At 47.4% G+C, this 21,773-nt stretch overlaps 1 protein-coding gene across 2 annotated transcripts in view; it reads left to right on the top strand.

Moving 5' to 3' along the window:
• srrm3 (serine/arginine repetitive matrix 3) overlaps positions 1 to 21,773 on the top strand; it is a 105,444-nt gene that overhangs the window by 49,227 nt on the left and 34,444 nt on the right. For both annotated transcript variants that reach the window (XM_035434707.1, XM_035434708.1), the window contains exons 2-3: positions 533 to 762; positions 16,507 to 16,608. In XM_035434707.1, the coding sequence (XP_035290598.1) occupies positions 545 to 762; positions 16,507 to 16,608 (320 nt within the window). In that variant the 5' untranslated portion in view covers positions 533 to 544. The remainder of the gene's footprint in view (positions 1 to 532; positions 763 to 16,506; positions 16,609 to 21,773) is intronic.

Genomic DNA, 21,773 nt, shown 5'->3' on the forward strand with positions numbered 1-21,773 from the left:
CGCTGGGATGGTGAGGGCTGGACATTGGCCTGTGATCCAGAATAACCCGGGCCAGTTTTACCGCGCAGTTGTGAGAGGCACTGCAGCAGCGCCCAATCTGAGGCAATAAGTGTCAACCTCCTACAGCTCGCTCCTCTGACATACGCACACAAGCGCATCTTCTGCTGTGTTAGATCTGAGATGCTTAGCGCTAACAAGCACAAATGAGACACACAGAAGCAGAGGTGAGGACAGATTGTGCCTTGTGTGTGGAACTATTTAAAGGTGTCGTGTTCCCACTTTTTTTTTTTTTTGTGTACCTTTTTTTCGGCTGGCTGTTAATGAGGAGAGAAGGCTCCGTATGAGCGGCAAGGTTGGAGCCTGAGAAAGGACAGCGAGGAGCTGGGGAGGGGGGGGAGAGACGGATTAACGGGGCTGTTTTTCCCCCGGGGGGGGGGGGGGGGGGGGGATTGTCGGGTCCCATTTAGCCGACCCCGTCGGGGCCCGTCGACCTCCGCTGACCCCCCCCCCGCACCTCCTCTTTGTCCCACAGCGCGCCGGGGCCATGTACGATGGGGCGAGGGTGCCTTCCCCCCAGGACAGCGCCAACGGGTTCCCCCAGCCCGGGGCGTCCGGCGGCCGGCCTAAATCGGACGGGGAGGAAGAGCCGAAACCGGAACCCGTGCTGGTGAAGAAGGCGCACCGGGAAATCCTGGACCACGAGCGCAAGAGGAGGGTGGAGCTCAAGTGCATGGAGCTGCAGGAGATGATGGAGGAGCAAGGGTGAGTCTCAAAATAATGCGGGCCGTGGGTCCACTCAGTGCTCACCCTCGCGGGTAGCTTCACAGGTTTAAAAATCGTGTTTGAACAGAAAAGAGAACTTTTCGCACTAAAAAAGTGCGAAAAGTAAGGACGATAAGTGACCCAATTCAGGCCACAGCTAGATGACTCAAACTTCTGTCCGGGAAATTATTAATAGCAGTTAAAGCTCAACAGCAAAGAAGAATAAATACAGCAATATGCATTATCAGAACTAGACGGAAGTAAATCATGATGAGCACAATCTATAAACGCAATCTTATGATCAGAGAGCTTCAGTTCTGATGTAAAAACGCAAGGAGAAGAGGTGTGATTTATGGACCACAGCCATTTTGAGCCACAATTCCACTCGCATATGTTTTCAGTTGTGTTCCGTCTCTCAGTATAAAACAGCCTTGGTCCCTCTGGTGCTAAGAACACTGTGTTCTTTTTGCTTCGATTCAATTCAGTGTAATTTTATTTGTTCCGCACTTTTCAGAGAAACTGTTTAACAATGCTGCTTTACAAAGGGAATGGGGGAAAAGAGGAAATGTAAGAAACACCATTCCTGAATTCCTAAAAAAAAAAAATAAACTGACAAGTAAGGTAAAAAAAAAAAAAGAACTCCCCAAAAAATCTCAGAAAGAACGGCTTAGATCAGGCCTGGTGTCAGATTTTTCCTCACTAAAGATTTGTGTTGAGACTGCCATTTCATTTGTGCTGTACCAAACATTAGCTCATTAGCTTTGGCCACACTTTGCATCTTAAGAGGTTTCAGGGTGAACCAGATGGAAGAAGAAGAACTAATTAAGGACAAGCTTTGACCATCCACCCGTTAATCCTGGCATGAAGCTTTGCTCCAGGCCTGCTGTGATTTTAAATGGCTACTGCCAGCCTTAAATCCCAATTAGAAAAATAATAATAATCATAATAATGGCTCAATTGCAAACGGATAGTGTGTCCAGTTTTAAAAGGGGAACAGGAGCAGGGGTTGGCATCCCTCTTAAACGCTTTTTGACAGTGTCCATGTACAACGGGTTGGGCTACAAGGAAACGGTCCGTTTAACCCATCACAATTTCTCCCCATCCCATCACTTATATTAATATCCCATAATCCCCCCCTGCAGAGGACAGTGTCCCTGTCCGATACAACATTGCGCTGTCGGGCCTCCTATGATGATGCATGTTTTCACCGCCTGAGAAGCGAGATGGATGAAGTCCAGCTTTTCGGCTTCATTAATTTCATTAGCGGTAATACGTCTTCTGCCACAACGGTGACTCACGAGGGGAAGGTCTCTCACGATTCCACGCCAGGAGTCACTTGAGGATGTTTTTTGAAGCGCGCCCCTGTTCCTGGGCTGGTCCCTCCCCTTAAAAGGGAACGGGGGGAATTTATTATTTGAAAGTTATATTAAGTAAGATCGATTGAGGACGGCCGCTCGATCCAGTGCAGCACTACGAAGAACGGACCCTCAGGACGCAGCGCTGCAGCTGAAACCATGGCGATGGTGGAGACGGGCTAATCCTGTTATCGCACATTACCCTACGGTGTCACATATTTCACATAATCGGGACTGACATGAAATAAAAAATGTTTGGGCAAATTCTCTAAACACCCTGTCAGCCAACAATATACTACGACAATTACTCAAATTCAGTGTAAAATGTCTGAAAGTAGATCAATTCAGTAATTCTTCTATGCCAGGTTATTAGATATTTTTCTATCCTGAAGGGATAGTAATATTAGTCATATTGAAGTGATTGAATGTTTTTAAAATAATATTTTTATGAGACATTATAGACATTCTGTGCAGGAGTTTCTTACGAGAGATGTGAATTTACATTTTTTATTTTATTATATACTTTAATAAATAATGCTCATGGCATGTATCTCTAAAATCGGGTGAAATGCATTGGAAGCTGCATTTCACCTATACTTGCATTGGTACCTGTGTCAATACATGTAAAGGCATTGGATCCTGTATTTTATCTGTAGTTACACTGGTACCTGTATCTGTGCATATAATCTTATCAGTACCTGTATCTGTACACATAATCACATCGGTACCTGTATCTGTACACATAATCTTATCAGTACCTGTATCTGTACACATAACCACATTGGTACCTGTATCTGTACACATAAAGACATTGGTACCTGTATCTGTACACATAACCACATGGTGTTGGTATCTGTATGCGTAATTGTGCAGGTACCTGTATCTGTGCCCGACGCACGCCTTGTGCCTGTATCCGTGCTTGTAGTTGCACTTATACTTTTTCCCCCCACTCTGCAGCTGTTGTCTCAGGATTGAGTGAGACGTGTTCACCCCCCTTTAGGTGCTGAGTGTAAGCACTCGGTGCGATGACACCGCTGCTTCTGCCCCGTTCCCCTGGCCTGTTTAACGCACGGCTTATTTGGCTCCCGACAGCGCTGCGGAAAACGGTTGTGCACCTGTCCCTTTGTGTGCTTCGCAGCACCCCTTCAGAAGGAGACCCCCTTCCCCCCCACCCCACCCCACCCCAATTCAGAATGAAGCACGCCTCATTAAGGCGGGGCCGGATGTCCGCTTGATTGATGCGCCGACGGTCGGACGTCCGGATGAGAAGGCCGACGCCGCCATCTGCCGCCGATTCCGCCCCGCTCGCTAATTGCCCTCATTCTGCGGCTAACGTAAAAGAGCCCATATGGCGCACGGCCAGCGGCGGCGTGTCCCCGAGGCCCCCCTAATTAAGAGCAGATATGAGGCTCTGGCCCTACAGCCACAGTCCAGTGACTGCACCCCTATTTAGGAGTGCCTTAATTAAAGTGGACAGCCATACCTGCAGTGGCCGTACCTAAGTACATACCTAGGACATCATGTTTAAAAAAGAATTAGCGTTAGCCTCGTAATAAGATTGAAGAGTAGCTGCTGGCTCGATGCATTTGCTGTCTGTTACGTGTCTGATATCTAGCATTGCGTGTAATGTGAAGCGTGTATTGTGTTCGGATAGCTCTCAGAAATGCTGCTTTGCAATCAAGCCTCTGCCAGTATTAATTAACGCAGAGTTTCGCTGAGACCGTCGCTCCCGGAGGGGGGGAACGTGCTCTGGTGGTTAGGTGACACATAGAGTCGTCTATGGTGGAATAACTCAATTAGACATAGCATCTGAATAGAGCTTGGGCAGAAGGGGGGAGGGGCCGGTCTTACTGTACCTCAGCCAATGCCCTTAAAGTGCGGTTTGTCTTGTGTCTGTCAGCAGGCTGAGTATCTCAACCTCACACACGACCCTGATGCCTGTAGCATGGAACGATGTCAAAAGAGAAAGGGAAATAGAGAGAAAAAGAGAGGGAGAGAGAAAGGGACAGAGGGAGAAAGGGAGAGAGAGGAAGCGGAGGGAGAGAGAAAGGGAGAAAGAGAGATAGAAAGGGACAGAGGGGTAGAGAAAGAAAGGGAGAAAGAGGGAGAGGAAGAGTGAGGGAGAGAGAGAGAACGGGACAGAGGGGGAGAGAGAAGGGGAGAACGGGACAGGGGGAGAGAGAGAGAGAGAAAAGGAGAGAAAGGGACAGGGGGAGAGAGAGAGGGAGAAAGAGAGCGAGAAATGGAGAGAATGAGGTAGAGAGCGAGGGAGAGAGAGAGAGAGAGAGAGAGAGAGTAGAGAAGTGGCAGAGACATTTAGGTGCAATTAACATGGCTGGCGCCTGGTTTCTTGGGCTGAGGATGTAAAGTGGTTGCCGCGCAGGATGGAGGCTGCTGGGAGATTCGGCCGGGAGGCAGGTCGCGGCGGCTTCCGTTGCCCGCGGCCCCCAGCGCCACCCGCCGCACCGCTAACAGCGGGGATTAATTGTCTAGCGCGTGCGATCGCGTCGCCCTGGGAGCCAATTAAAAGCCTGCGCCAATTAAGCGGGTCTGCTCGTTAGCCCTCCGAGGCTCGGAGACGCCGTGATTTCGGGGAGCCTTGCACGGGCTCGTCCTGCGGGCGCCCCGATCCCGGGGCCGCTGGGTCGGAGGCGCGGACGGTCTCCTGTCGGAAACATCGAAGGGGCGGCGGCCCGTCGCCCGCGACGACGGTTCAGGACAGGCCGCGTTAGCCGCGTCCCCGGAGGTCAGCCAATGAGGCGCCGGGCGTCCGGCCCCCCGGGCGGCTGTGTGCGTGCGACCCGGAGAGCGGAGGCTGCCGCTGCGCTCGTTTACGTCCTTCGCCGTGCCGCAGATTACCCTCGCGCGCCACCGGGCTCTCCCGAGTGTGCGGGAGCCTGCTTTGAATTCCGCCCAGGCCGCAGGGAATAGTGGCGTGTCCCTCCAGCGAAAGAACGGAGATTAGCTGATGACACGATAATGAATTAAAACAAAGGGACTATCTACCCTTAGCACATGGACTTGCGCTTGTAGCATGATTAAATAGCCCAGAGAGTGGGGAGGGGGTGAGGGGGTGGGGGCGGGGAGCAACCCCTTCTTCAGCCTCTATGACCTTCACAGGGGTCGTATTGCAAATGTGCTTTAAACAACCACTTAATTAGTCAAACTGCGTGTGTTTAAATGTGCAGGTATTCTTTGAAACTTTAATTGTGTTACCAGCCATCATATCCCAGTCAGTGTGAAATAATTAATGGGTATGTAATTATAGCTTGCCCTGTAAAAAAAAAAAGCAGGTTATATTTCCAGCAAACAGACAGTTTTTCAGAAACTGAATTCTTTATTAAGGAAAAAAAAGCATGAACATTTTGGTACCGGCTTCAGCCAAGGATGTACTGCAGCGATGCCACAGTATGAGCAGAGGAAAGCTGTTTGTCACGGTCTAGTCTCCAGATAAGGTGATTATGTGGCGCTTTAAGGAACCGATTGTGCTCTATTAAAAGAAACGAATATTTGCAGGAACACACATCTCTGCGCACGCAGAGAGCTTTTGAAGGGCACACGGATGTGACCGGCGTGGCTCACTTTTTGTTAACTTAAAGAAGAATGTGTATTGTGTAGCTTACGGTATTATGAAAAGCTGCTCCTGTGCCTTTAAGAATACAGCGTCCCAATACCTTGACCTTTATCAAAGAGGCGGAGCTCTGGAGATTGGTGATCTCATTATGCCTCCTGCTCCATTCGACATCGCCAATCACCTCCTTCGGGGGCGGTATTCATGAGTGAGTGACACGCCCAGCTTATAACCCTTTTGAAGAGGTGTTAGTCTGTCCCAGCCAACGTAAGTGTCTGAATGGAGGTGGCGATGGGATATAAGTCAGCTTGACAGACAGACGTACCCCAGATCGGCCTCTCCTGATTACAGTGTCTCCAGATGGCGCTTCAGACCCCAGCGTAAGACGGACGTGCGTCTGTTCCCGCCCCGCTGGCTGATTGACAGCTCACTGAGAGAAACAGCACAGCACCTTCGAGTACAGCGAACAGAAATAAAAAAAAAATCAGCTCAGAGTGAGAAATAAATTATTACTGAATATCAATATAATATAAATTATTGATTGAATGTTGCCTAAGATTCCCTGCACCACTTCACAGAGGGGTCTGTGTAAAAATAAACATGCCGGTTTTTCCTTCAGTACAAAGTCCCACATTAATTAGTCTCCATTTCCGAACGGAGTTTCGGGGTCTGACATGTGAGGCCGCGTTTTATTTAACTTAGTTTTAGCTTTCTCCCCCCCCCCCCCCCCCCCCCGCCCAGTTTGAGCTTTTAATGAATAAAAAAGGAGAACGCCGATGAGGGATATTCAAGGACCAGCGTTTTCACGGCAAACCGAGCCCGGAGATTTTTGGGCTTCGCCCTCTCGCAGTGAATCCCTTCTCAGGTCGTCGTCCGTTCTGCTGCATTCCAGATCCGCAGGCCGCGCCCTCCCGGGGTCTGCCCGTGAGCGCCAGTTTCCACCCGTCGGCAGCCCACCGGAGTGCATTTGTACGGCAGCAGTGTAGCACAGCGGGTAAGGAACCGGGCTTGTAACCGAAAGGTCATCGGTTCAGTTCCCGGGTAAGGACACTGCCGTTGTGCCCTTGAGCAAAGTACTTAACCCGCATCGCTTCAGTATATATCCAGCTGTATAAATGGATGCAATGTAAAAATGCTATGTAAAAGTTGTGTAAGTCGCTCTGGATAAGAGCGTCTGCTAAACGCCTGTAATGTAATGTTTTCTGCAGTTAGTGGAAGAGAAGCTTCCCTTCCTTACTTTTTGCCTTGGTAAGATGTATTTTGGTCCGCGCAACCCGGAATGACCAAATGTTATTCCGAGTCCCTGTGAATGGAGACCTCGGCAGGTATGACCGATAACACAAACACGCATTTTTAGCTGAGCCGTTTTCCAGCTGAACTTCACATCCGTCAGAGTTCGCCTCTTTCGCGGAGAGAGGGAAAAAGGGAAGCCGACCTCGGTCCGGGCCGCACGCTGTGAAATGAATTGAGGTCGTTCGAGAGAGGGAGAAAGGACGGGAGAAGTCGTAGATGAAAAGCGGCTTTTAACTGGGGAAATGGCATTTCCGTCCCCGGCCTTCCCTTCCCACAATTCCTCTGAGGCGCACGGCTGCCGCCGATGACCTCAGTCGGGGGGGGGGGGGGGGGGGGCGGGGGGCGGGCAAGTCCTGCCCTCCCCTCCTGCTCATCTTCAGGTTCACCGTCCAGCCCCTTTGTTGTAATAAATATCTTAACGCTCCGTGTGTTCCAACTGCATTACAGCTTCCTGTTTGCATCGTAATGATCGAAGAATCATGTCCTGTGTGAAATTCTACCCCTTATTCTGCACTTTGGCAACATTGAGCATCGTATATCAGATTTCGCAGTGAGCGTTTCCAGATATATGGTATTGTTGGATATTTGTTGCGGCCGATTTTTTATCACTGAGCATACATTAGGATTTTTTATGGTAGTCTGGATTTCTGCACAGATAAGCAATCATACTTGCAATATACTGTTGATAGTATTTCAGGGCACCAACGAGGTGATTGTGTAAATGTAGTTTTTTTTTATTTTTTATTTTTTTAGATGAGACCCAATATGGCCGTGCTAGAGCACTCTGGGGCCTCCACGGCAGCTGAGTCTCATCTAGCAGCTGACAGTCATGTGACCGTCCTAATCCGAGGGGGGTGGGGGAGGAGGAGGAGGGCGGGCGGGTGGGGAGCGTTTAGATTGATTCGGTCTGCTGAAGGGAGCAGCTTCCTCAGGCACCCCGCAAATAGCCTTTGTCTGCAGGAATTAATCCCAGCCGCGGGAGGAGTTCACTCTGCATACGTCTCCAAATGAACAACAGCAACAAAAAAAAAGAGATTGCTTTTGGAAGATTTCCTTCAGCCTCGCTGCTGGAGGTACCCAGAGACTAAAAAAAAAATGGCTGTCCTCGGACCACTACTCAGCTCGCGTTACACTGTGCATGGTTTTAGGTTGTTTTTGTTTTTTTTGACGCCCCCGGTGGAGATTTTGAAGCACACGTTTTGATGTGGCGTGTCTGCCTGCACTCATTTTTCAAGAAGGAAGCGAGAGGAAGTGACACGCGGGAAAGTGTTGGAATAGCACTGCCGGTGCCGGTGCCTGGCCAATCACAGCCCTGTTTTGGCTTGGCTGTGGGGACTAGATGCATGGTGAAAGGGAAAGGCTCTCCCTGTTGGAAGTGATGCTAGCAGCCTGGCATGAAAATGTGTCACTGCTCTTTCTGATAGTAATCTCCACCGATTGATGCATGTTTCATCCAGGCTTGTGTGCTGCATCCCTGTCCACTGTCTCATATTACAAACATACACATACACAGGCACACGCACGCACGCACACACACACACACACACACAAACATGCACATACACACACACACGCATACTCACACACACATACATGCACACGCACACACTCACACAAACAAATACACTAACACGCACACACACGCATGCACATGCACACGGACACATAGGCGCACACATGCACATGCACACACACAAACATGCACACACACACATGCACACATACACACACACATGCACACATACAAACACACACACACACACACACACACAAACATGCACGCACCCACACACACGCATACATACATACACACACACACACACACACACACACACACACATACACACACATGTGCACACACACACACACACACACACACACACATTATATAGGGCAGGGATAGCATCTGAGATTAGCATTGATCTAACCAATTGCTTCATTAATTTAACAAGCAAGTTCTCTTGTTCCAAATAATTGTCTTTTCCCTATATAGTAAGTTTACAAGTCTTTTATTTTGTTTTGCATTCAGTCATTGAAGGACATTTTGGTAGTTGTCATGACATGCATATATTTTTATAATGATTTTTGTACAAGCATTAGAAATGCAATGTCCAGTTCACCGGTTCACAGTTGCACAGTTGCACAGTGCATGTGGGCTGAAGCTCTGTAAATTCGTGGTTACAGCTAAAAGGAAATTGTCGTGGCGAGTCAATTCTAATGTTACCCCCTACTTATCTGATTTCTATCGGTTCAAAGGAAAGCTTCATAATGGGGAAGCCGGCGATTCATTTTGCAAAGCTCGTACTGATGGTGCCACTTCGCGGTCCTCAGTGCTGCCTAATTGCCTCAATCAGCCTGTTTAATTGAGACAATTTTTCATGGCTGCGTGATGGAAGAGCCAGGACTTACGCATACGCGGAAGCTACCAGGTCCCTGTAGCCGCATACTGTGTCTCGTGTAGGCACAAAGCAGGGCCACAAAATGAGCTTTTCTGGCTCTGTCTCAAGACTGCTAACTTATCATTGTGTTCTTCTCTACCCACTATAATAACCTTGGCCCCCCATTCTGCTATTCCCCAAAATCAAGGCCGTTATTCCAGCCCTGAATCCCTTTATTCGTAAAGATAGCACCGAAGAGACACCATTCTGAATAACGTTTATTACTGAGAACGGCGTGCGTAATCCCAACCCCAAGACCCACTTTGCTCCAATATTAGTCGTTGAGACCCAATGAAATTCCTCAGTCTATCTCACATTGTGCATCAAAAATTCTATTGGTTAATAGACATAGCTCAGGAGGTAAGAGCGCTTGTTTGGCAGTTGGAGGGTTGCCGGTTCGATCCCCCACCTTGGGCATGTCGAAGTGTCCCTAAGCAAGACACCTAAGCCCTAATTGCTCTGGTGAATGCAAGGCATCAATTGTAAAGCTTTGGATAAAAGCGCTATATAAATGCAGTCCATTTACTATTTACCATTTTACCAAAAACAGGACTGCGTTCACATATCTTTGGCCAGCTGTGCTATGTCCGTAGTGCTAGACATGCAACCAAAAGCACAGGTGACGTGTTTTCTTGCCCCCCCCCCCCAACTAACCCAAAATTTAACTTTTCCGTCTAACTGGTAACTGAATGTTCTACAGATGGTTTCTTTCGTCACGTTCTTGACAGGTATAGAATGTGTGGAAATATAAACCGATGGAGGTATTCCTACACTAGGGCGCGGCCTGTGGGGAGTCTTCTTCTCTGGATTGTTAGCACGCTACCGTGTAAGGACTAAGGCACAGGAGAAACATGCAGAAACATGTTTATGTCGGCTTCTGCTTTCACAGCTATGCCTTTTCTGGTCTTTGGATTCCCGAGCAGGAGGCAGTGGTACGCCGGGGTCATAAAAATAGCTTTGCTTAATACCCAAGACACATGCTACAAAGCCTGTTCCGCGCCAAATGTATGCATTTATTCACGATTGCTGTTGTGAGTTTGCATTGCGAGGCTGTACTGCAGTGGAAAAGGGATGGGGATGCTTGCGTCATGAATCCTCTGTGGATTTCAGCACCACCCAAGCCCGGACAGCTCCCCTATGCTGGAACACTGCAGTACTCCTTGTGCGAGCTTCAGTAGTTGAATCGCCTGCACGATGTAAACCTGGAACCTGAAATGAAACTGTTCATAAAGCCAACTTCTGTTAGGAAGCAATGTTAACATTACCAAAAATCAAGAGTAATGAAAAGCAGCCAGACTCTGTTCAATGAAACCATAAGCAATTTCTTCCAGCCTAGTCTTTGCGTTAGCATCTAAATCTTACCCCAAACATGACTTCACCTCGTATCAAAGACAAAGCTGATTTCACCCATTTCTCACCCGAGTCATGCACCTTTAACAAACCCTCTTTCTGCAGAAAACGGCAGTTTGGATGAGGAGAAACGACCAGCTAAGACAAGCCGGGAACTGCGCTGAGCTCAAACACAATTATTTAACAAAAGCCGTAATATCGCATTTAAGTTTTGCTGATACCAAAAAATCTGGTAAAACTCATGTGTGAAGCAGTGGCAGCAATTTATTTCAATTTTTCTCTGTAAGTCGTGTTATAATAATAGTAATTATAACAACAAGAATGCTGAATTACTGCAGACTTGATTTCTCTGCTGTCTTTTTGGCTGGGCCGCAACAGCGGGGCCAGCCCTACAAACGCGAATGTCTGTGAGTGACTGAGTGAGTGATGAAGTTACTCCATTGGTCGGCCGAGTTATGAAGTTACACCATTGGTCGGCCGAGTTATGAAGTTACTCCATTGGTCGGTCGAGTTATGAAGTTACACCGTTGGTCGGCCGGATGAAGTGTGTTGGGTCCAGCCACATACTAGGGTTTTGACCTGGTCTTGTTCCTACGGACATTAGTAAAACCACAGATGCGACTGCGTCGCCGCGTGACTTCGTTCAGCCGAGAACGCCGGTTCTTCGCTTAGCCTCGAGACCCAGCGTAAAACGCTCAGGTCGCGTCCTCCTGAAATCCGCGTGTGACGTTCGGCTCTCTGGAAACCCCTCCCGAATGCGCCGCACTAGCGCATCCGCGGCGGATCACAGAGCCGAGCAGCCGCGTCTCTCTGGCGGACGGGGACGCTCCCTTTGAAGCGAAATACTTTATTTATGCCGTGCGGTGGGGCCAGCGGAGCACGTAGCCGTGACTCAGAGTATAATACCGCGTTCTGCAATACTGCATTCAGTATGCTCCCTCATTCCATTTTTAAAGAATGACCTCTGTGGCCATTTTATTGAAAGCTTGAAGCGGAGCGTATACGTGGGTTTACCGCTATCAGAACCTCATACAGGGACTTTGGATTTCCAGCAAAAGATGTATCTTTCAATTTCAAAGCCGGGGACACACAAATGCTGATTATGTTGTGGGGCGTCCTTGACTTCACGGCTATCAGGCGTATCTGAAATTGAGAAATCGTAAGCAGTCTTAAACAGGCTTTGAACTGGTTCACACACGGGGCCGTCTCTGGAGTTTAAAGTGCCTGCTTTCTTCTCCCGAACCTTTTTGTAACTTTTTTTTGAGACGTTTTCTTTTTGCAGGTGCAACACTTTTTCCAATCTGTCCCTTGAAGCAGAATGTTCTAAGTGTTCTGTAAAGCTTTGGTTCACAGGGGAGCAGTTTTTCAGTCAGTTACAAATGAAACCGAAACGCCTCAGCGCGGCACAAGTCAGGTAGCACATCGAAACGAGCGCGCCGTGGAGCTACGCTCTGTCGCCCTTTCTGCGTGCCGCGATCCCGTTTAGCTGTCATATTACATGGAAGGGACCCAAGACACGATGTACTTGGTGTATGTGCTAGCTGAGCCTCAATCACGACTCGTTTGAAGGTGCCGTACTGTACATTCTAGAAGTTGTGTGGACGATGAGGCCCGGTACTATATCTTGACAGCGTAAAAAAGATGGCCTGAGGTGCACACGCTGTTGGTTGGCTTTTGTATTGGTGTTTTTGAACATGATGGATGCCCTGAAGCTGCTGCTTTCACCCTTGTGTGTTTTTTTTTTAGCATTTGCAGGGGTGGAAGGTTTAAGACTGAGTGGGTGGAACGGTGGTCCTATCAATCTTTAGTTTGGATTGGAGCAAACATACAGCACAGTAGTATCACGCTATGGCAAATATACGAATATAATAAGATGTTTATTGTAATATAGATGTTTATTAAATTATATTTATTTTAGATTATTTATGATAAAATTATATGTATAATTTTAATAAATATTTATTTTAGATTATTTATGATAAAATTATATGTGTAATTTTAGTATAAATAATCTAAAATAAATATTTATTATTTATATACATATGGTTAGAAAATGCATTTAATCACATCTGTGTAGTCCAGGTGGATGCACGCACACACACACACACCCACACACACACTCATGAAACTCACACTCACCCCTCACAGAGAGGGCCGTTATACTATGAGCTATGAGAGAAAACTCAGACGTTTTCCCTGGCGATGTGAGAGGCATAGGATTCTGTTACCTTTATAAAAACTTTCACTCTTTTAAGAGGCCTGTGGAATACAGGCCGGTTGCAAACGAACCACAAACATCACATAAACCTTCAAAGGGCCAGGATCTCTGTATAAACCTGCCTTTTATGTACCGTCATATTTCAACATAACGGAGGCCGTTCAGCAGCCGGCTCTACCTCCCTCTGCGACCTGTTTCTCAGAGTTGTATCTTTGTGGCAGACCTTGAAAAGCACCCTAATGCAGTCCCTTAACTGTCTGCCTAAGTCACATGACCTCACAGAGGCGTGTAATGTGAACTGCAAGGGTGTCCATTCGATCGGTGCTGTGATGGATTGCGTAACACGTGTGTTTGGCGGTTACAGTGGATCTGCTCATGCGCCATTAACTCCCTCCCGGCTACATTTGACCTCTGCATAGATATGTTCAGAAAGCATTAAAGACACATGGCACCCACTGCAAGAAAAAAAAATCAATTTTCACATATTAATTTAAGGTAATACGAGTCGTAGCCCTCCATGTGAGCAATATTTTTTACATATTAACGGACAAATTGTTGGATAACAGCTTCATTGAAATGCAGCGTACGTCTCAATGAAACCTCCGTGAAAACATTTGAGAATTAATTCACAGAAATGTTTGAAAGGTGATTGAATGCTGTGGTCAGGAAGTGGTGGACAGCCGTGACGGTTGTGAGAGCAGTGAAGAGAATGCGCCGGTCTGACAGAGAAAAGAATACGAATGCATGGCACTGCTTCACGGGAATGTGGAAAGCATCCTGATTGGTCAGTCTTCTACCACACCTTACACTACTGTTGTGTGACCTTCCCTCTCTGGGCTTGCACCAGCATTACCAGAATTAATGTCGAAATTGATTCAGACATGAATTTTTTGCATTTTTTTTTTCGCCAAGTAATTGTGTCTGGGTCATAAAAATAGGGTCCTTGATCGTGAATGGCAATTATGTCATAAGTAGCACATCCACCCAAAGGCTCTAGTAAACTTTTCACTGCATGGACAAAAAAAAGGTGCAATATGTTTGGTCTGAAGCATCGTTCAAGCGTTCTGGTTCGATGGTCTCCCATGCACCAGCAGATACAATTCACAAGAAGTGCATGTTCAAGTAGTGCCATGGACAAGTATTTCTCCTTGACCAATCAGCTTATCAGATTCTTCTCTGGTGAGGAGCCTTTGCATGAGTTTGCCAACACAGCCCCTACTTAGCACTGTCATATCATGTATGCACAGAGTTAATGTCCTGTTAGATAATTAGTTATCTGGTCGTGCTGATAATATTCATATTTTGTATGTTAAATGGCTCACCCCACCGAAATTCAACAGAATTTTCTGTTCCCTGCTGTCTACTTATGAGGCCCTACGGCTCCATAAAGCACCATGCAGTTTCAGTATGCCAATATGTGTCTGTGTGCTTTATATGAGAGAGACAGGGGGTGTGTGTGTGAGTGTATCTGTGTGTGTGTGTGTGTTTGTGTGTATGTGAATGAGTGACTGTGTTTTTGTGCATGGATGCAGAAATTAATGATATTATTAAGTATAATACTAATATTTTTACTAACACTAATAATAATTGTTATTATTAGGGTAGCACAATATCTATACAATTTCTGCTGACATTTTCTGAAACCTGTATAAAATATTGTATTATTATTACCACTTTAATTATTATTACTATGAGTATTGCATTCTAGAAATGTAACAAATCAATGCAATAAAATTAGTACAATAAAATTAGACTTTTGCAATAAACAACAATCCTAACATCATTAAGGAAATAGGCATCTTTGTTTAATCTCCGGAACATTCATAGAGAAGTAGGAAATTAAGTAAACACTGTGTAGCAAATGCATAATACCTAAAACAGAAAACTGTAAACTTCTATACACTGATGGGTCCACTTTTAGTTTTAAAGTCTGCAATCCTGTTTCTACTGCATGAACAAATTACGTACAAACAATAGAAAGTGCTGTTCTTGCTTTTAAAATTAATTTTGAAAAGGTTCTGTAAAACTGATGGATAATTTTCCTCTATTCCCAAAACCTACACATGGTGATTTTGTTCTCACCACCTCAGCACTTCTGATATTGCACATTACCTGCCTACTGTGCAGTTCCCCTTGTCTGTAACAAACAAAATCTGTTCTTGCTATCTTGCTGTTTAACATCTGCCATTTAACTTGACTTTCAGCATCGGGAGTGTTGTAAGAGGCTTTAGGAACGCAGTGATGACAGAATCACAGTGAGCGGTGAACTGCGTGGCCACGCAAGACTAGTGGAATTCACGTTTTTAAAAAATGAAAAACCGTTCCAAAAAGTCTATATGCTCAGTGATATTATACTCAATCAGTGTTCTCCATGCCGTGCGTGCACATAAAAAGTGTACGTGTTACTTTCCCGTCTACAGCGGAAAATTCCACTCCTAATTGAACACCTGGACTGGGAGTACACCCGTGTTTCAGCACTGCATCACGAAACCATGCGGGACAGGCAGAAGGGTTTGTGTCTCGGAGTGGATTTCCATTTAGATAGCATTGCGGTGGCCCGTTTACCACCCGCTGTACATGTCAGCAGCGATTTAAGCAGTTTACCTCGGGGCTCCGTTGAGAGTGAAAACGGGGCGACATCCTTTTACCTCGTTTTTGTACCAGCGCTTCAAATGCCGAGAGGGATCGGCATCACGCGGCTGCAGTTTGCGCTTTTCCCCCCATCGAATCGAACATTCGTCTCCCCGTATTGTTTTGTTTCAACGACCAAAAAAACACGAAAAAGTGAAAATGGCACATCCCACTGGGTAGTTTATTTTCCCCGACCACTTATTAAATTTGTGTCAACACAACACGAAGAAATGCTCTTGACCCTGCGCGCTGTTTGCACGACCGCGTCGTGTTTTGATTTCTATTATGCAGAAACCGATTTCTGAGTGAAGCCGCGACGCAAAAAGAGGTTACAGCACAAAAAGCCTTCTGGTTATATGCAGGCTGATGAAGGTGGAGTCCAGATGCCATGCGTTATTTATTTGTGTTTCTTTCACGCGTGGAATGCTGGCATATTTTAGTTGGGAATACATTCCATGCATAAGTCATTTATTATAATGGATGTTTAAAAAACTCTTTCCGAAGTCAGTTTTATGAGAAAGTTCAACAATGGAATTCTGTCACAATTCTAGGACTCTATTGATTTCAATGAGCAGTAGCAAAATGTCATCATTAGAATCCAGAGCGATCAAAATTACAATCACACCAGTGTGTCCTACCCCTGAAAGGGTTAAGGCAAGGTTCCTTTGTGGGTTAAATGGCACTGTCCGTGGTTTGAACACACACCCCACAGACCTGGAGTCCAGTGTAGCAGCCACTGTACCCAGATAATGCTTGTTAATGGTGTCTGTGCATAACCTGTGTGGTTCTATGGTATCTTTACCTGTGTGAGATGTATAAGTTACCAGCCTTTGAATGATGTGATGATGTGAATGTTTTTTTTTTTGTTTTTTTTAAATCATGGGCCAGGTACTCTGAGGAGGAGATCCGGCAGAAGGTGGGCACCTTTCGACAGATGCTGATGGAGAAAGAGGGCGTGATCACCAGAGAGGGCTCACAGGGCCGCCCAGTGTAAGTACCACACGGCCCTCTCATGCTAACGCTAGCCTCCCTCCCTGACCCCCTCCTTGGGTGGGTGGACCCTTTACAGCACATGGGCCGTCTCTGGGCGTGGGCCTGGACCACTCATGTGATTTCAGCTCTTAGTTCTGCAGCAGAGAGTGTGTGTGTGTTGGATAACATTCTTAGGCCTTAAGTCAGTCAGCGTTCTCTCTATGTTGACACACAGTTAAAAAGCAAATGCCTGTTTTTTTATTTTAATTTTGCTCCACAAATCCAGTTTGGCAAGTACAGCAAGCACCAAATCTAACCATCCAAACTGTGTGAAGAAAATAAATGAACATGTTGATAAATCAAAGTTATGGACAACCGTTAATTGATCTCAGTTCAGGCTTAATCTGTGTTTTGACTGGCTTTAAGCCCTTGACCTTCATTGGTTAGAGCATATGCTCTAGCACTACTACATCCTGCAAGGTGATTGGATGTCTGGGTGCATTGTTTGTAGAAAGGAAGGAAGGCAGGAAGCCATTTCTGTAAATAAGTACACAATATCCTACTGGACAAGTGCCCGTTCACTTGGTTTATTTGACAGATATTTTTTTGCATGTTTATGTATGTGTTTATGTATGTTTCTATTGACATTTAAATGAAGTATTCGTGTTTTTGCAAATAGGTTGAGCTATTTAGCATATTTTTTTGTGTCTGTAAAATTGGCAATGTATTATAATTAGCAGGCCAAAAAAATGTACCTGTCACAGACATCCTAAGAATAATTATGCAGCATTTTAATGTATTAAAACTTGGCCAGTCTTGGCATTAAAGTCTCCAAACTTCAATACTGTATTCATAATCTAATTTATAGTTTGTGAATAAAAATGTCTGTTTATTTGCATTCATCATTACTGTTATTATCCCTCTATTGCTGTTACCCCTCATGATGAAACATTACATTCTCTCAGCCATGGAGCATTACTCTTAGAAATGAACACTTATTTCACTGCACCCAGGAAACCTGATATAAATGACAAACTGTGTTTTTATTGTACTCACATTCGACTACAAGTAAGATGTGTGGAATATCTGTGGAGGGCGAGAGGAGGAGAATGAGCCAGGCAAACTTTTGCCTTTCCCACTCTGACTTTGGAGACGGTTTTTATGCGTAGCTATGCTCTTGTGTTTGTTTGAGGAACGTGCCAATGTTCGTGTGGATTTAGGCTTGCTCTCGTGTCCCGCCGGAGACAGGAACCAAGACGGAGCGCTCCTTGTACCTCTCTCTGGAAGTTACATAGCTGCAGTGTTGAAATTTCATTGCTGGGACTAAGTAGTTGCGATTAAATTTAAACAAGCTGAGTGGTGAACATATTGTTTGAGACTGTTCAGCTTGATTGCTATTAAGTCCAGCACTGCTTGTGGTGAAATTTGCCCGTAGTCAGACGTCTCAAAGGCCTGCCCAACGACCAGCGTTAAAAAGTAAACACGACGTGAACTTTGCGACTGTACTCGCCGCGCAGCGAACGGGGCGCTAAGCGATACGGTCTGTATCCCAGGAGTTACGTCCGCACCGCAGGTCTCCACGGCAGCCCGGGCGGCGGCCGGCTGACGGCCCGTCTCGCCAGGCCCGCCAGCTCGTCATGAATAATTCACGGTCTGGCGGGCGGGCGGGGGCCGTCAGCTTAACTTCCTCCCGTCGCTCGGCGTTCCTGTTAGCGCGCTAATTAGCCGGGCGCGGCGCTTTGCGACGGCCCGCGCGAAGACGGCGGCCCGGTGACTGATGACTCCTCCGCGGTGTTGCGATTTGACATTTTGAAAACGCCCGACCGTCTTTCCGGATGGACGCCTCGTCGTAATTGGCGATGCGTCAGCGGTACGGGAAACCGCCGCAGACGAGCGACATCTCCGATCCGTCTTCTTTGACAGTCGCCACTCCAGGCGGCCGCTGACCACATGCCGGGCTCCAGCCACACCGCCTTGCGTTGCTATCGAGTGAGGATCAATCCACACAAGCAGAAGTGGAAGTTGCCATGGATTTAACGGAACAAGGTTATCTTCCTTGTGGTCTGTCTTTGCAAAACTATCCTCTATAACTATTCTCAGTACCACACCTTCATCATCCTTCTAATCTAGTGGATGCTTTGTGCAGTAACTGCTGTAGGTTTGCATACTGTATACTGAAGGATTTCCTGAGATCAAACATATTAGGAGTTGCAGATCTCTTTCTTCATTTGGTTTGTTGAAGTAGTGCAGTCTCTGTTAATGCACAAACACAACCTCATGCTTGTCGAATATGGATTTACTCCACGAAATAATAAATGATGCTAGAATTGTATTTAAATAATTGATCTGCTCGTATTTTTAACAGTCCCCTCTTTAAACAAGCAGTGCCGCTCCCATGACGTTTCAGGGTTTAACTGAAAGACTTGCTGTACAGAGCGATGTGGGCTGGCTGGCGTGTTGCTGAAGCAGGTGCCACTGTGCTGATTAAAACTGGGATTTGGGGGCTGTGGGGGCTGTAGTTCAGAGGCCTGGCACAATGGCCCCCCGTCCTCGTGTCTGGGGTTCCTTGGGTGGGTTACTGGAAGAAAGGGGTTAGACACGGAACACCAAGGCCCTACGTTAGATATTCAGTGACAACCCCACTCCAGCCTCCCCGCCCCCGGACATTCTCACCGCATCTGGGGGCTAACTCTCGAGAGGGAGGGTGACGCATAACAGCTCTGCGGATGGGGAGGGCGCAGGGAACTCACAGCTTGTGAAGCAGGCTTTGGCACGGCGAGGCCGCCCACGAAGGCTCGCCCACGCGCGACGCCGTAAAGCAACCCCCCGGATTCTCTCTCTGCCGCGCGACGCGATTGTTTGTTCCGTGTTGTCTCCTTTGCCGTTGTTTTTTTATTTTAAGTGAAGACGTGAGGGGGGGGGGAACTCTGACTGGGCGCAGATGTTCCGCCGCCCGGGGGAGGGGAAATGATTGCTCTCCTAATGCGGCCGCCAGCATCTGGCTCGGGAATAACGGCTCTGCTCCGGCGCCGAAAAGCAGCTGGATTTAGCTTTTCGCTTCGGTCAATATTAATCAAAGTTTCCTTCACCTGCAAGGGGTTGGCCGTAATGCGACCAGGTGCTCTCGGAGAGCACTTGATTTCTCACACCGGTAGGACACATCCCAGGGGAGCTTATTAAGGGCTTGAAACTAGAAATGTCTGAGCCAAAATGGCAGGGTGCACAAAAGAATGGGCACTCAAGAGGTAGATGTCTGTACCGCACTGCTCAAGTATGTTTTTGTTGTTCAGTTCAGACCGAAGGTTTGTTTCCTACAGACACACACACACACACACCCAGACACACCCATGCACATAGAGCTAGATACTCTAATACCGGACAGTATATTGGACTTTTTTTTTTAGCGAGCCCTTAAAAGTTGAGTCGCGCATCGAAAACGGTCGACCGAAATTGCTCTGGTCTGACAGCGAGGCGAGCGAGCGCTCCCCAGCGTCTCACCCGTTATATATAAGGTCCAAAGCTTACAGGCGCCGCGGGGAAGTGGGGAAAAGACTTGCGGCAATTTTGGGCGGAGAGAAAGCACCCCGCGGCGATCCGTCAAGTTCCCGGCAAACGAGCGCCCGCGGGCCCGTGGGGCCGGGGATCCTGGGTAGTCATCGCTTCTGGCCGGCGTAATTGAAGGCGGGAGCGTTCGCCGGAAAGGTTTCCTGCGGTCCCCTCGTCCGCGGGGACGGACGGGCCGTGCATCACCAGCGGTATTTGATGTTCCGTTTTCTCAGCAGCAGCTGGACCCGCGCCGACTCAGCGAGGCCTCTTCCCGACACTCGGGACGGCGGCGTGCGATACGTTGGTTTCACGCGATGTCATTTCCTGTATTTGCAGCCGTGGTGATGTATTAAAGCGAGCGCTCATTTTAAATGGACTGCATTTGTATAGCGCTTTTATCCAAAGCGCTTTACTTTATTGATGGCTCTCATTCACCCATTCACACACCAAAGGTTGCCATGCAAGCTACCAATCAGCTTGTTGGGAGCAATTAGGGGTCAGGTGTCTTGCGCAGGGTCACTTCGACACGCCCAGGGCGGGGGATCGAACCGGCAACCATCCGACTGCCAGACAACCGCTCTTACCTCCTGAGCTATGTTGCCTCTTCACTTAGAGTATGGATTAGTTGCATTAGGCATTAGGACGTTGGATGTGGATGACCTTGAAAAGTTGCACAGGTGAAACCCATATGAATGACTGCTGCTCTGCCTCTGCACCTCATGTCCTTGGTATTTGTTACAGCAGCCTGGGTGCATTTCCCAGTCCTTCCTGTGACATCACACCCAATGTTTACACCCAGCAGATATCAGGTCCTTGGCTGCTGATGGCACCCAAGAGTGCACATAGCACGTGAAGCTTTTAAAATCTATAAATCTTTCACAGTTTAGATGTCAGAATCCTGATCTCGATCGATGGTTACCTCACATGGGCCTGACCACGTGAATATGTCCGACTGTCCAACTTTTTTTTTTTTTTCATACGGTCGCTTGCTTTTACAGTATACCGGTCCCATCACGTGCCATCTCGTTTCTGTTTCCGCGGTGCTCGTATCATGAATGTGTGACAGAATGTAAATCCCGTCATACTTCGGTTGTGACTCAATGGCAGCGCTGATCTATGGCTGTGTCACGTAGCAGACATATGCCGGAGCAGGTGCTGATTTACTGCGAGGGAAAGTGTTGCTGCTTTTTATGACACGGCGATCGGCCGCGCGTGAGACAAGAGGGATAATTCAGCGCTCGCGCTCCCTCTGCAGCGTGCGCCGTGGTGGCTAATTGGCAAGGCGTTCGGATAAAGGAGCCGTTAGCCCGTGGTACGCGGAGAATGGCGGCGTAAACGTGAGTGGAATGTTGGGGGCATTGATCCAGGGCAGGCAATTTTCTTCTGGCTACTGTAGTATGAAGTCACTGTCATCTAATCCCAACACCACCCTCCCCCCCCACCTCCCCCCCAACCGCCAGGACAATATACTACTATTAAACTAGCAGCTGAAAAGTCTGGCGCTGCTGCACTTCATTGGACGTAATGAATGGCTGTGTTTTTCAGGACTGCAACCCCGAGGCAACCTATAGTGACTGTACATCACAGACAAGACTGGAGACGCTAACTTAATAAGAGGGCTCCACAGACCCTGGGCT

This window comes from Anguilla anguilla, chromosome 9 (assembly GCF_013347855.1).
Source record: "Anguilla anguilla isolate fAngAng1 chromosome 9, fAngAng1.pri, whole genome shotgun sequence".
Lineage (NCBI taxonomy): Eukaryota > Metazoa > Chordata > Actinopteri > Anguilliformes > Anguillidae > Anguilla > Anguilla anguilla.